The sequence below is a fragment of the Cryptomeria japonica genome, chromosome 6 (assembly GCF_030272615.1).
Source record: "Cryptomeria japonica chromosome 6, Sugi_1.0, whole genome shotgun sequence".
NCBI classification, from domain to species: domain Eukaryota; kingdom Viridiplantae; phylum Streptophyta; class Pinopsida; order Cupressales; family Cupressaceae; genus Cryptomeria; species Cryptomeria japonica.
Genome location: NC_081410.1, coordinates 98,507,422 through 98,522,836, shown reverse-complemented (window position 1 = coordinate 98,522,836; position 15,415 = coordinate 98,507,422). Strand labels below are relative to the sequence as shown.

The 15,415-nt window shown below is 35.7% G+C and overlaps 1 protein-coding gene across 1 annotated transcript; it reads right to left on the bottom strand.

The window, feature by feature from the left end:
* Positions 1–602: 602 nt before the first annotated feature.
* On the bottom strand, positions 603–2,580 carry LOC131039692 (tyrosine--tRNA ligase, chloroplastic/mitochondrial). Its single transcript, XM_057972489.2, has 2 exons — positions 1,587–2,580; positions 603–1,362 (listed from the first exon to the last, which is right to left on the bottom strand). The coding sequence occupies exons 1-2, from the start codon at positions 2,440–2,442 to the stop codon at positions 695–697; spliced, it is 1,524 nt and encodes a 507-aa protein (XP_057828472.2). The 5' UTR covers positions 2,443–2,580; the 3' UTR covers positions 603–694.
* Between the last annotated feature and the right edge of the window lie 12,835 nt (positions 2,581–15,415).

Below are 15,415 nucleotides of genomic sequence, written 5' to 3'. Positions count from 1 at the left end.
AACTTGAAACACACAGAAGCCTTAATAAAGTGTTCAAAATAGATAGAATACACTGATGCAGCGTGCCAAAAAAAACAAAGTTGGAACACACGTCCATGATAAATTTTGACAAAACTCCCCTTGGCAAGGGAATCCAAAGCGAAGTCGATAAGAATGAATTTGAGTTAATTTGATCGCACTACAAGGAGTATCTACCAACAAGGGAGTGAAGGGGAGGGAATAGTCAATTACATTGACTGACATGGATCAGATTTAAAATCAATTTAGGATGACAACCACAACCATCAAAATATAATATACTAATGATCTTGTGTTGGACTAAAAGACTCCTAAACCATGACATAAACCTGAATGAATTCGGAGATGTCACATGCTTGCTTGATCATAGGATGTCAAAGAGCCTTAAACCTTGGTTGATTAGAGAAGTGTGAATATGTATCCATTCAAGCAATTGAGATTCCCAAATTGCATACATCAATTCAGGATGACAACCACAACCATCAAAATATAATATACTAATGATCTTGTGTTGGACTAAAGACTCTTAAACCGTGACATAAACCTAAATGAATTCGGAGATGTCACATGCTTGCTTGATCATAGGATGTCAAAGAGCCTTAAACCTTGGTTGATTAGAAAAGTGTGAATATGTATCCATTCAAACAATTGAGATTCCCAAATTGCGTACATCAATTTAGGCTATTTTTACAACCATTTTGTTCTTCTTACCAGCAGAAAGAAGCAACATTTTATCATCAACAATGTCAGCTTGTTCAATAATCTTTCCCTCACTTTCCACTCTTTCATTATTAAGGTAGAAACCTCCTTGTCTTATAAGACGCTTCACAGCTGCTTTCGTTTCAAGCAACCCTCCTTTCACAGACAAGTCCACCAGAGATGAGTTTAACACCTCACTATATGACAGCGACAATAAGGGAACATCATTGGAAATGGCTTCAATTGTTCTCCAATCCAAGCGTGTCTTCGAACCAGGTGCCAAAGCCTCTGTTGCCTTCCGCGCCTCCTGCAATCCCTCTTCCCCATGGACAAAACGAGTCACTTCCTCGGCAAGCATCCGTTGAAGTGTATTGGGAACATACCCAGGCTTCCTCATACTCTCTTCTAAATTTAAAATCTCCTCCATGGTCAAAAAGGTAAGCTTTTTCAAAAAAACAATGACATCAGCATCCGCAGTCCCAATAAAATGCTGGTAAAACTTATAAGGAGACAACATAGAAGGAGAAAGCCAGATGGCTCCCTCTTCTGACTTCCCAAACTTAGTCCCATCGTTCTTCAAAAGAAGAGGAAACGTCAACCCATAAGCCCCCTCTTGCTGAAGAACCTTTCTGATCAAATCAGTACCTGCATTAGGAGAAATTTTGAGTGACTCATATTCAACAACTGGCCAAATGATCCCACTAATGTCGGCTATTTGAAAATGATGATTCACCTCAATATTGAAAATATCAGAGCTTTTTGTATAAAAATCTGAACTCCTACAGATTGTCAAACATAAAAGAGAAAAAACCATATTGAAAAAACATTTGCCTTATGACAAAAGCAAAATGTCTAATAAATTTCCTTACCTGCAGTAATATTCCCCCACTGATCACTTCCTCCAATCTGAACCGAAACTCCCTCATTTTTAAACAAGTGAAGGAAATCATATCCCTGCAACAACTGATACGAAAACTCCGTAAAGCTCATCCCTTCCTCCGAATTCAACCTCTTCTTCACACTCTCCTTGGCCATCATGGTACCCACTCTAGCATACTTCCCTACATCTCTGAGAAAATCTAGCACCTTAAACTCCTTCCACCAATCATAATTGTTCATAACTAAACTCCTCCGATTGCCCGAAACTAGATTTTGATTTTCATGCCCTAGAATTCTTTCGAGAATCACTCTAATCCCATCGGAATTTCTCCTAATAGTTTCTTCGTCCAATACGGGCCTCTCAATGCTTTTACCAGAGGGGTCCCCAACCCTAGCGGTAGCGCCCCCAACTAATGCCACGGGCACATGACCGCACTTTTGGAACCACGTCAAGACAATTATGCCAAGCAAGTTTCCCAAATGTAAGCTTTCAGCAGTTGGATCAAAACCACAGTAAACTTTTAAAGCCTTAGAATTAGGGTTTGAGCAAGCTGACCTGAGATCTTGGTGGGTCATTGTTTCGATGAGCCCGCGTTCTTCCAGAATCTCCACCACGTTTTGACTCTGTGTTTGCGCTGCGTAAGTATCGACGAGCGGGGTTATTTGGTGTGAGGCTTTTGTGCACAAGTTAGGATTATGATTTGTGTAAAACAGCTGAAATGAGTTCAATCTTTTAGGGATTTCAGGGCTGAAAAGTCGGGGTTTGATGAGACCAGCACAATGGTGAAAGGTCAGGCAGTGGCGTGAGGTCGTTATTATCGACATTGGTGTTATTCTAAACGCCATTGCTGTAGAGAAGGACGAGTTCACAATTCGAACTTGAGACCTGGAAATTTTTCAATTAAACGTATCCATCGATTTAAACATAGGACCCTGGTTAATGGCTTGTCGTTTTAGCAGTAAGGTTTATGTGGAACTAAATCCTCTCACCAGCGATAGGCTGCTCTATTTCCATTTTATTTTTTCAGTTAAAAATATTAGTTTATTCTCCAATTTTTTTATAAACATTTTATCCTCTCGCAGTAAAAGACGATTAACGCAAAAAAAAACATGATAGGAAAAGGCGATACATGGAAAGAACACGATATCCGATGGTAAATTACAAATTAAATTGAATTGAATGATTTTAATAACATCCACAAGACCACGTGGTCAAAGGGATCAAGAGAACCTGCATTAATCCACTTTCATGTTTCTTTTCATGTCAACTCTTCTATCATGTATCTTGATTAAGAAACTTGCAATAGGTGAAGTTTGGTCTCCACGAATATTTTCATTCAAACTTTACACTTATAAGATGCTTCCAAACTAATTGTGAATGTCCTCATATGCTACACAATCAATAATGTAGTGTTGTTCAGTTTCTACCCACCTCGCATCTAAGATGATGAGACCCAATCCTAAGTTGAGCCACAAAAATCCTTGCTTTTCCCTTAATTGTGGCCTTTAAATAATATTTCCCATCATGATCCCATAAGGGGTTGAACTCTTTGATATAGTGTACTTTTTTTTCGCCCAATTTGTTTTGTCCACATGGAAGTCCTGAATTTTTCTAACACATTATTTTTATCTCTTCATTAGAATTAGGGCATTACTGTGAATTAATATACCATTTGTTCATCCACTTCTTATTTTATTTCATCCAAGTCTTCTTCATACAATCTAACTTCTCCTTACCGACCATTTTGTGCCAGCGATGTTGATCCATGTTTTCAACTTTTTTTAATTAGCTTAGGAAACGAATTATTGTTGATGCTTCCATTGGGAACATACCCGCTTCAGCCAAAAGAATCTCATGGAGAATCGTAGATTTGATCTAATGGTTGCTAGTGATTAAATGTTTTTGGATTCTTTCCAATTGTGTCCATTTGAGGTTTGACATGCTACTCACCCAAAGATAAAGTCAACCCACTACTTCTTCCTTTTCAAAGAGGAGATCATAATTTTGGTCTTGTTGGTGTTGACTTGCATTCCAACCTCTTGAAAGAATAATTCTAAAGCTTTCAAATGTTCTCTTAAGCCATGAGCAGATTTTGCAATTAAAATAAGGTCGTCTACATACTGAAGAAACTTCACCACAAAACTTGCTAGTTGGATGCCTTCTCCCTTGGAATTGTTTAACCATTATTCTTATTTATCAGTATATAAACCAAGCAATGTGCGGTATAATGGGCATCCTTGTTTGACTCCAATATTGCTACCAAAACACTCTAACATACCTTCTTTAGTTGTGATTTTGGCTTTAACTTGCTCATAAAGTTTGTGGACAACTACTCTAAGTTCATTCAGAATCCCGAGCTCTTCCATTCTATTCCAAACTTTATCCCTAGGAGCAATGTCAAAGGCCTTTTTGAAATCAACAAAGCAACAAAAGGCTTCTCCTCCTCCGAGATCCCAAAACTTTTCAATGAAGTGTCTAAGAGTTATGCAACAGTCAATGGTAGAGTGTTTTGGCCTAAACCCAGCCTGGCTTTTTGCTCTTTTTCCTCCTTCTTCAACCCACCTACTAATTGTACACTCAATAATGCTCCCAAAAAAAAATCCAAGGAGAGGGTTGTGTTGGCATTCTGGTGCATTTTTGTATGACCGGTGAATGATATGGTTGTCATTGTTGGCAACATCATCTCCCAAGTTTTCACAGTCTATCAGCAATAAGTTGACCAGTAAACTGAGGTCAACCAGTTAAGTAGTGTGTAAACAGGAGGTCAACCGGCAAGCAGTGAGTAGACCGGCACACAAGATATCAACCAACAAGCAATGAGTAGACCAACACAGAAGAGGTCAACCGGCTAAGCAATAAACAGATCGGCATACAAAAGGTAATCGGCTAGGTAGATTTTGATCGGTATACCGGTAGAGTCTTAACTAATAGACTGGTAACGTTCAGTTAACATCCAGTTAAACCGGCAGTCCTCTCCAGTCAACAAGCAGATTTATCGGCATGAACGACTGTCTTGACAAAGATTTATGGAATGATTTCTGGAGAGTGATTTATGGCGCAGTAACAAAATTTTGAATAGGATGTTTTGGAGGGAAAGTTGGCGACAAATTGATAGGATAATAAATTCACATAATTCATTCTTGAGAAGGTTGTTGTTAATGTGAAAAGTGATGTGAAAAAGTATGAACACAGGGAGAGCAGAGCATAGTGTAGAGCCGAAGGTCAAAGGAAAGACATAGTGCAGAGGCGAAGGTCAAAGGACTGACAAAGTGTAGAGCTAAGGATCAGAAGACCGACAAAGTGCAAAGCCGAAGGTATATTTAGGAAACCGATGTTGTGCAGAGCAGACACAACCAATGTAGATATAGCATGAGTTTCAATGTGATCTGATCAAGCTATCAGTAGCCACTTAAGCAAATCATCTTTATATTGCTTTCTAACCATTGCAATCCATAAGAGGACAACTGGTTGGAGTAGAAGGAAATGGTTTCTCCTTGGACAAGGCACTACTATTTGATTGAACAAACTATGCCTATTGGAGCATTAGGATGGAGGCCTACTTAAATGCTCTTGGTTTTGATGTTTGGCAATTTGTGGCAGATGGTTACACACTTCCTTCAACTCCTCCAATGAATCAAGAAGGTAAGAAGAAAAGTGAAACCGACACAAAAGCTAAACATGCAATCTTATGTGGGCTAGCAGATTCAGAATTCACAAAAGTTATGCACTACAAATTAGCCAAGGAAATATGGAAGAAATTGGAGAACATTGTGACGGAGACGTTAAAGTAAAGAAGGCAAAGCAACAATCTCACCAAAGAAAATTTGAAAGTGTTAAATGAAAGAAGATGTAAACATAGCCTCTTATCTACTTCGTGTTGATGAGATCGTGAATACAAACAGATGACTCGGTGAAGACACTGGCAAAAAGGTAGTTGTTCAAAAGATCTTAAGATCCTTACTATTGAGATTCAATTCCAAAGTATCAACAATTGAAAAAATCAATGATCTAAATCAATTAACCAAGGATGAGTTGCATGGGATCCTCACTGCTTATGAAAAGAGGATTGAAGATAAACCATCACAAAAGGAGGCATCTTTTAAAGCATCAAAAATGGAAAAAAGCATTAAATATGCACCAAGCGAGAGTTCATGTAGTGAATAAGATGAAATAGAATATTTCATGCAAAACTTTAAGAAAGGAAATGGGAAATATAAAGGAAAGTTTCCCTTTAAATGTGTCAATTGTTGCAAAATCGGACATTATGCTTCCAAATGTCCTCAAAATGATAGTGATAGTAGTGAAGATCAAAAGGAAACATGTCTAAAAAGGAAAGAGAAGAAGAATTACAAGTACAACAAAAATAAGAACTCCAAAAGTATAAGAGGAATTTTTATTCAAAGAAAGGTAACAACTCAGTAAAAGAAAACAATTATGAAGGTTGGAGCAGTGATGAAGGGGAAATACTTTTCATGCCAATGGAAGATGCAAATGATAAAAATGAAGAAGAAGATCTAAATGAAGCATGTAGTGAAGGAGAGGAAGTAGATCTTGAGGAAGAACTTCACTATGCATCCATGCAAAACGAAAAAGTAAAAAAGAAAAATCACAAAGCACAAAGCACAAGATGTAGTTTCAAGAAGTTTTTGAAACCCTAGAAAGGTCAAACAATATTATTGAAGATCATCTCAAGACAAAAGAATTGGATTGTGATAAACTAGAGCTAGAGGTTCTCACCTTAAAAAAAGAGTTAGAGAATTCAATGGAAAAATTGAACCAATGCCTCAAATTTAATAAAAGCACCAAGAAATTGGATGAGCTTATCAATTCACAAAGATCTCCACTCATCAAAACCGGTCTTGGTTTTATTAAACATCAATCAAAAGAGGCTACAACAGGGATCGATGAAGAAAAGTCAAGAAATTGCATCAAGGCTCTTAAGAATCCAAGCAAGGAAGAGATTAAAAAAAAAGAGTACAATCCCTCAAAAAGCCAACTCACTACCAAAAGAAAACAAGGACAATTGGAGAAGGACCCCTCATCAAAAACAATCATACATGACTAGGCTTCATGACTCCTTGAATGGCTATTGTTTCTCATGTAATAAATTTGGTCACAAAGCAATGAATTATAGAATTCATGCAAGGAATATCCCTAGCTTCACTAAAAGAAATTATAATTCATTTACCCCTCTAATGAATTATGATATTATGCGTTACAAGTGCAACAATTTTGGACATACAACACGTTTTTGCAGGACTATCTTTGATGACCCTCCCAGACAAAGCAAAAAATAAAATGCTCCCAACAAAAGAAAGGAAGAATCATCCAAGGCTTGGAAAAAGAAAAAGGAGGACAAGGAAATTGAAGAAACCATGTTTGTTCAAACATTACATGCACAAACTAAAAAGGATAAGTGGTATGTTGATAATGGTTGTTCAAGACACATGACGAGAGATAAAAACAAATTTATCTCTCTTGATCCACCAAATGAAGGAAGTGTTAGATTTGGTGACAATTCAAAGAAAGAGATAAAAGGAAAAGGGACTCTTAGTTTGGATCATGGTAAAACAAAAACTGGGAATGTCCTTTATGTTAAGGGACTGAAACAAAATCCGTTAAGCGTGAGTCAACTTTGTGATCAAGGGCACACCATGACATTTCTTCGTAAAGGATATGAAATCAAAAAGGAAGGAAAAATGATAGAAGATGCTTATAGAACATCAAACAATCTCTACATCCTAAAAGAAATCAATAGTGAAAGTCGTTACATGGTTCAAGAAGATGAGAGTTGGTTGTGGCATAAGAGATTGGGCCATCTAAATGTTGATAATTTGGTTAAATTAAGTCGTAAGGGAGCATTTGTAAACAATGCCTCCTTGGGAAACAAACAAGAGTGAGCTTCAAAACAAAGGAACATTTGGCATCAAAACCATTAGAGCTCATATATACAGATCTTTGTGGACCAACAAGAACATAAAGCTTGCAAGGAGAAAGGTATTTCATGTTGTTCATTGATGACTACTCTAGGATGACTTTGGTTGCCTTTTTAAAAGAAAAATTTGAAGCTCTGGATAAGTTTAAATCTTTCAAAGAATTGTAGAGAATGAATCAAATTTAAAAATCAAGTGCCTTAGATTAGATAAAGTAGGAGAATTCACTTCTAATATATATATGAAGATTTTTGTGAAAAACATGGGATAAGAAAACAATATTCAATTGCAAGAACTTCACAAAGGAAATGGAGTTGTAGAGAGAAAGAACATAATGGTCCAAGAAATGGCTAGAGCCATTTTAAATGAATCAAAGGTGGTTGATACTTTTTGGAAAGATGTGGTTCACACAGTAGTTTACATCTTGAAACGTTCACAAATCAGGGTAAATAATGACAAAAGACCCTATGAATTATGGAAAGGAAGACCTGCAACAGTCAAGTGCTTCAAAGTTTTTTTGGTAGCACATGCTACATAAGGAGAGATGAAGAAGACTTAAGCAAATTTGATGCTAAAGCAGATGAAGGAATATTCTTTGGTTACCCTACAAGAAGTAAAGCATGGAAATGCTATAACAAGACGCTACACAAGATGGTTGAGAGTGCAAATGTGAAAATTGATGAAGGGAGACATTATAAGAAAATTCTAAAGATGTTTTCAAAGAAGAAGAATTGGAGGAGGAAATTGAGAAAGAGGAGCTTGAGCAAGAAAAACATAAACGCCATAAAAAGCACCATCCAAGACTCTATCCAAATTTGTCCAAAACAAACCATCCAGAAGACTTGGTGATTGCAAATTTAGACACGAAAATTCAAACAAGGGGAAGACTTGCTAACACCACTAAACATGCACATTTTTGCTTACTTTCCAAAATAGAACCAAAAGGATTTATTGAAGCAAGTGAAGACAAATTTTGGGTAAATGCTATAGAAGAAGAATTAGATCAAATTTAGAAAAATGAAACATGGGAGCTTGTCCCAAGACCTAAAGACAAAAATGTCATCAGAACCGAATGGGTCTTTCGAAACAAGCTAAATGAAGATGGGGAAATCACAAGGAACAAAGCAACACATGTGCAAAGGCTATGCACAAGTAGAAGGAATAGACTTTGAAGAAACTTTTGCACCTGTTGCACGATTAGAAGCTATCAGAATGCTCTTAGCTTTTGAAAGTTTCAAGAATTTTCAAGTCTACCAAAGGGAAGTGAAATCAGCCTTTCTAAATGAAGACTTGGAGGAAGAATATATATCGAACAACCTGAATGATTTATGTTGTTAGAAAAGAAGGATTATGTTTGCAGACTAAAAAAAGCCCTTTATGGACTGAAACAAGCCTTAAGAGCATGATACTCTAGATTGGACAAGTACTTTCGAGAGCAAGGGTTTAAAAGAGGAGTTGCATATAACAACTTATACACCAAAGATGAAGGTAATAATTTATTGATTGCGGTTTTGTATGTTGATGCCATCATTTTTTATCATAGCAAAGAGAAGATGTGCAAAGAATTTGCTTCAAATATGCCAAAGGAGTTTGAAATGTCGATACTTGGTGAGTTATCCTTCTTCCTTGGATTGCAAACATCGCAATAAAATGAAGGCATATTCATTTCACAAACCAAGTACATTAAGGAAATGTTGAAAAAAAATAGGATGGAAGACTACAATACAATGAGTACTCCCATGGTCACAGGTTGCAAACTAAGGATGATGAAACCCCTGATGCAAATCAAACCATCTAATGTATATGATTGGAAGTCTACTATATGTGACAACTACAAGACCTCACATTATGCAAGCAATAGGAGTAATGGCACTTTTTCAAGCAGCACCAAAAGAGACTCATGTATAGGTTGTCAAAAGGATACTCAAATATCTAAAGGATACTATGGATTTTTGGTTGCGGTATACAAGTACGGATGCAAATTGGGCTAGTAATGTTGATGACAGAAAGAGCACAAGAGGAGGAGCATTCTTTCTAGGTAACAATCTTGTATCTTGATTGAGTAAGAAACAATCTTCAATTTCCTTATCTACTACAGAGGTGGAGTATATTACAACAACTTGTTGTACACGTCTTTTGGATGAAGCAAACCTTAAAAGACATTAAGGTTGAATATGAGATGATAATATCAGTGCTATTAGCATATCAAAGAATCCAATTATGCATTCTAGGATGAAACATATATTGATCAAATATCATTTCCTCATAGAGCAAGTAGTGAAATTGGATTATATTGCAACTAAGGAACAAATTGCAAATATTTTTACAAAGCCTCTTCCAAAAGAAACCTTTGAGTACCTAAGGGAGAAGTTGGGAGTAATTTTACTCTAATCTATTCACTAAACACTTTACAAGAAGCATGAGTTCAAGGCAAGCTTGTCACTTAACATTGAAGACCCCTTGCCTTTGATGTCAACAGGGGAGAAATTGAAGAAAGAGGGAGTGTTGTATAATCAAAATCATATCATTGAGAGGTTGCCATCAATGACAAAAGGGGAGATTGTTGCAAATAGCTTGTCATTAATGTCTTAGATGTAGCGATATGTATTCTAGTTATTTGATGGTTTAATGTCATGCCCAGTCCTTACCATTAAGAAAGCCTATAAGGAACAAAGTATAGAATAGCGATTGGTTGTATATAATGCACAATGTTAAGAGAATAGAGAAATATATGATTATCTGCAGCAATTAAGAAGGTTGTGATGTATAAACATCTATTAAGAACAAATTATTGTAGAAGAACTTAATTGAGAAGCATTTAGGCCAAGCATTCACCAAACCTTTCAGAAACTACATTTACAAGATCTGCCTTACTTTACAATAATCTATAGAATGCCCGCATCGCAAGCATTTTGAGAAGATACAAAATCAGGAACATGGCAAGAAAACAACAAATACCAAATTATATTATCAAACAGCATTAATTATTAAGCACATAAAAAGGTGTGATCTTACTAATAATTCCAAAATGGTGTGATTTATTTAAGAGGACAAATTGTTTCACTAGAAGACAATTATTTTGTCTTTTTTCAAAAACGTAATTTTTTTCTCTTATTCGAAGACAAAAGGCAACGAATAACCCAAAAGACGAGATACAAGTGTACTATAGATTTATTTGTTTAATCATTCTTTTCATAGGAAGCGGGTTTAGAGAATTAAGTGAAGAGATGCGATTATGATTTGAATGCAAACAATTCTATTTAAAAGTCAAAGCAATTAAAGGAAAGTTGCAACTAATCAATGGTTGCCTTTACACTAAAAGTTCACAACCTTTCTGTGAAAGGTTATATGAAAGATATAAAGGAAGAATAAAATCAATTTGTAGATGTAAAAAAAACAAGAGTGTGGTGTGTATTTGTGTGTTTTCAAAACAATCACTATATATGCCTGATTGTAAGCGAGTCGTAAATGAGAATATGATATCAGAATTGAGAAGGAATATATAAGGAAGTGATAACAAGAGGTAAAAGGAGATTGTGATCAACTTATAGCAGATTTATGATTGAGTTTTCACATATCTATTGAAGAAAATTATAGCAAAATTTTGTATTGAGGTTGGTGCCTCATATCGATGGAGTTGGTGGTGCTTCTTTTTGAAGGTGCTTCATATTTAGGAGGTCGGTGCCTCATTTCAGAAGTGGGAGTTGGTGCTTCCAGTGAGTTGGTGCTCACAAACAAAATTAGGGGTTGGTGCTTCTAGTAGGTTGGTGCCTACAAACATTGTACAAGGAGTTATATCTATATATATAAGCATCTATTGTTGTGGTTTTTTCCATTAGGGTTTCCAACTAAATTTTGTATCTTGGTGTTCTTATCTTGCATATCTATTGAATAAGTTTTATATAATATTATACTGAATCAAATTTTAAAAAGTAAAAATTCTTTAATATAATGATTCACCCCCCTCTCAATATACTTGAGTGATTTTCATGTAGGAGGCCACTTTTAAACAAAAGCTTAAAATTAGAAGTGTTCAACATGAAGCTTTTATTTATGATGATGATGTGACTTCCTATAATGTGGATGTTGTGCTCGATTTGAATATTTCATGTAGGGCGAACATACAAATTGTGATGATGTTGAGCAACAACATATATATCAAGTTGATAATCAACTTGTTGCTCAAGGTGTTAACATGCCAAAACTTCAAAATTTCCAATTTGATTTGATATACAAAAAGTTTCCTTGTGGAGATCAACAAGGTAATGAGGCATATTTTTCATTGCAATATGAATTGGAGGCGTTCTCTTTTTTTAGTGATTCAAGTGACGAGGTCAATAGGTTTTTCAAGTTGTATCCCCAATTGCAATGGATATAAATGATGCATTATAGTATAGTTCAAAGGCTTATTATTTGTATGGCAAGGTCAATAATGGAGCTAGTCTTCAATTTTAGGAAGGCAATCACAAGTTGATGCTTGTGAGAAGAACGCCACATTTTTTGTAGTTGGATGATTTTAATAATATAAGGTTGAAGATCGTTTCTTTCAAGAGAATGATACATGGTAAAGGCATACACTTGCAACAATTTATTTGTGGCCTCGTGCAATGGATTCTCATGCAGGTTTGTCATGTTATTGGTTGCAAGTGATTGCCTTGTATATCATTTTCTTCTTCTTTGGAATTGTATATGTTGTCAATTATGATATTGTCTCACCATGTAAATATTTTTGTGTTTGTGCAATAATGACCCTAGAGTTTCATGATAAAGTGTTATTTTGTCCTCCTTTAATGTTGTTTTTTTGTTCCATGTGGTATGTAACGATTTCTTTAAGATTCTCTTTGTGCTTGTGAGAGGCACACATCACCACCTTGATCCATTCTTTTAACTCTTTCAAAAACATTAGTTTTCTATCCAACCTCATGTTGGCTGTCATAAAATCCTAAAAGAATCTAACTAATGATTGTTCAGAGCGATTTGATTTTTTCATTGACTCTCAAGGCCTACTTCAAATATCAATAGAGAGAAAGAAAAGGTAAGGCAAAAATAATAAACTTACCTAGTCGCTTGATAATATTAAAAGCTAATATTGAAATAAAAATTGTGAAGGTTGCAAAGAACCCAAAGTGCTTGAATAAAAGTAATGAATATTTGTATAGTTTATTCAAACCATTCAAAGCACCTAAAGGATTAAGGGAAAAGCTCGTGATTATTCCCTTTGCTTACCCTATGCATTCACCATGAATGTAGGATCTTCTCTCAACCACCCTACATCATTTTAATCTAGTGCATCCATTTTGACCAAGATTTTACCGAAGTTATGGATTTTGGTGTGTTGCAATTTAAGGGTTTCACCTCAAGTGTATTTGAAAATATTTTTTTGAGACATTTTGAAGATGTCAGTTCTTGGTTATTTCCCCAAATATTTGCAAGTGCAAGTAATTTCTACCTACATAAAGTGGGTGAATTTCAAAAACATTTGAAGGACAACATTGTATTGGGTGTTATACATCAAGTGTATCTTTGGTTGTTTGTGTTTCTTCAATGGAATTTCAACTCCCCACTAAGCTTCTCTCTTATCACAGATACTAATGTGAATGTATTGACCATTTGTTAAATGTGATTGTATTTTAAAAATGTTACATTGTAATAATCATTTGTTCCCTACATATAGACTTATGCATTACAATTCTAGATAATTAAGTATGCTTTTTTTGTTATACCTTTAATGTGATGTATTCCATGCCTCTATTAGTTCTTCTAAGCTTCTATTCACTATTTTTCTTTTTGTTAATTGTAATTTTGAACTCCTCAAATAAGAACTAATCTAAAACACATTTTCCCTTCCCCATTCTTTGAAAACAATCAAAACCCTTAATCAATAGTTTATAAATAGAAATAAATTATATGCATTCATGATTTTGCATTTTAACCAAGTAAATATTTGAAATAAACCTTGAAAGAAATTCAGCTTAAATGCTTCAAGTTTGCACATGTTTATCAACCATATAGAGGTCTTACATAAGTAATTATACTAGACATACTTAAAAAATATGGGGTCAAGTATTCATTTTGGTATTATTGCATTTAATTTGTGGTTGTTCATTTTGTTTGATAGCACTCCATAATCTATGGAATGCATCTTGGTTTTGCTTTCATGTTGACAACCCCTAGCCTTGAAAGTTAAATCGTGTTCTAGGATTTTGGAGCACTAGTTTTGGGACCCAACTGGATCTTTAATTGTATATCAATCCCACATTATTCTATTTAGCTAAATGAAAGCCCTTAAGGATTCTCTTGCTCAAGAGATTGCATACAAGGGCATCCATTATCATGTTTTCTATTTATAACTATGGTAGATGCTCTAGTCAGATTCATTCAAAAAGCTTGCTCAAAGGTGATAAAGAAGGGATCTGAGTTGCCAAGAACTGGAGTATTAAATCCCACTGATTTTTTATGGATAACAATTTTCTCTTTGGATGACATGCAAGAATGAAGAAAGGATAACTACTCGCCAACTTCAATGTACACTAATAATCTCCAAATTTGAGTTCGTTTTCTTCTTTACCAAACCTTAGATGTAATGGAAGATTGTGAATATCTTGGGTTTGAAAGAAGGTTGCCACTTGAGAAAATATTTGGTCAACCTCTTCTTAATCGTTGTTACTCAATAGAACTATGTAACCCACTTGTGGCAACATGCTCTAATAGAGTGGCTCTTGAAAAGGGATGTAATTTCCATTGACTTGAAGGGTATCAATGTTGAAAGTTGTTATATCTACCACTCCAATTTATTTGTTATCTTGTCTAATATTTCCATCCAAAAAAAAAAAACATGTTATATCAAAACATGCATTCCCTCTACTGGCACCTCTTCATAAATTTGCAAAACTCAAATAAGTATTCACAACATTTTGCTAATTGTAGCTTGCGATACCCTTATTCAACTCCTCATTGGTCAAGAAGTTCAAGTGGTAAATGTCAAGTTTCTATAGTTTGTGTGATTTTTTAGTTCATCTCTTCTCAAAGTTACAATATTACGAGTGAACTTGGAACCTAGGGACTAGGTCTCAAGGTTCTAAGTTCCCATAGAACTCCAACTCCTACCACTCATAGCCTTCCTTTGTCTTATCAAGTCCCAAATCCACAAACAAACTCAAGACCAAGAGATTAAGTCTCGTGGCTACAAGTTCCCACAGGGCCCAATCCTTACAATGTATTATCCCAAGGTTATAAAACCTTGGAGACCTCCATTGCCATACATTGATTTACCAAGCACAAGCCCCAAAGAGATATAGAGATCATGGGACTAATTCCTAGGCTCCCCATTCGCCTTAACATACCAAATCTCATCAAGCCCCAACGTCATATTTCCTTTGTCTCCTAGTCCTCTTGAAGCTTGAATCTCTAGTCCATTCCATGTCGTTCCCAATCCCTAGTCCACTTTTGAATCCAATTCCCACTCTACCCCTCTACCCAACTCCCTTATGTGCAATTCCTCTTAGGAATCAAACCCCAACTAAAAGCTTGTACCATTCTTAAATCCCGACTTCAACTCCCTTCTAAACCAATGTCGTGATCCTTGTTCCCTTCTCACAAATGTGACCTAACCATATCCCCTCCTCATCCTTGATTCCAAATTTCTACCGAGAGCTAACCTCTAACCTTCCCTCTATACATACCCTTAGTGTCATTTCCCTTCCTAACCCTTGACACTTAATTGCAATCCCAATTGCCCATTTCCTCTTGCCTCGTAGTTCCCTACCCATTCTTAGTCTTAACTCCTCCAATATGAGACTCATTAGTCCATCCTAGACCTAGAATAACTCCAAGAACAAAAAATTTAAAACTTTGCACCAAGTTTTGCCACACTTTGAAAACCATT

Bases quoted from the DNA above. Each gene is read 5' to 3' on its own strand.
- LOC131039692 (XM_057972489.2), bottom strand. From the start codon at position 2,442: ATGGCGTTTAGAATAACACCAATGTCGATAATAACGACCTCACGCCAC. The intron at 1,363-1,586 runs GTAAGGAAATTT...CTCCTAATGCAG, and splicing joins GTGGGGGAATATTACTGCAG to GTACTGATTTGATCAGAAAG.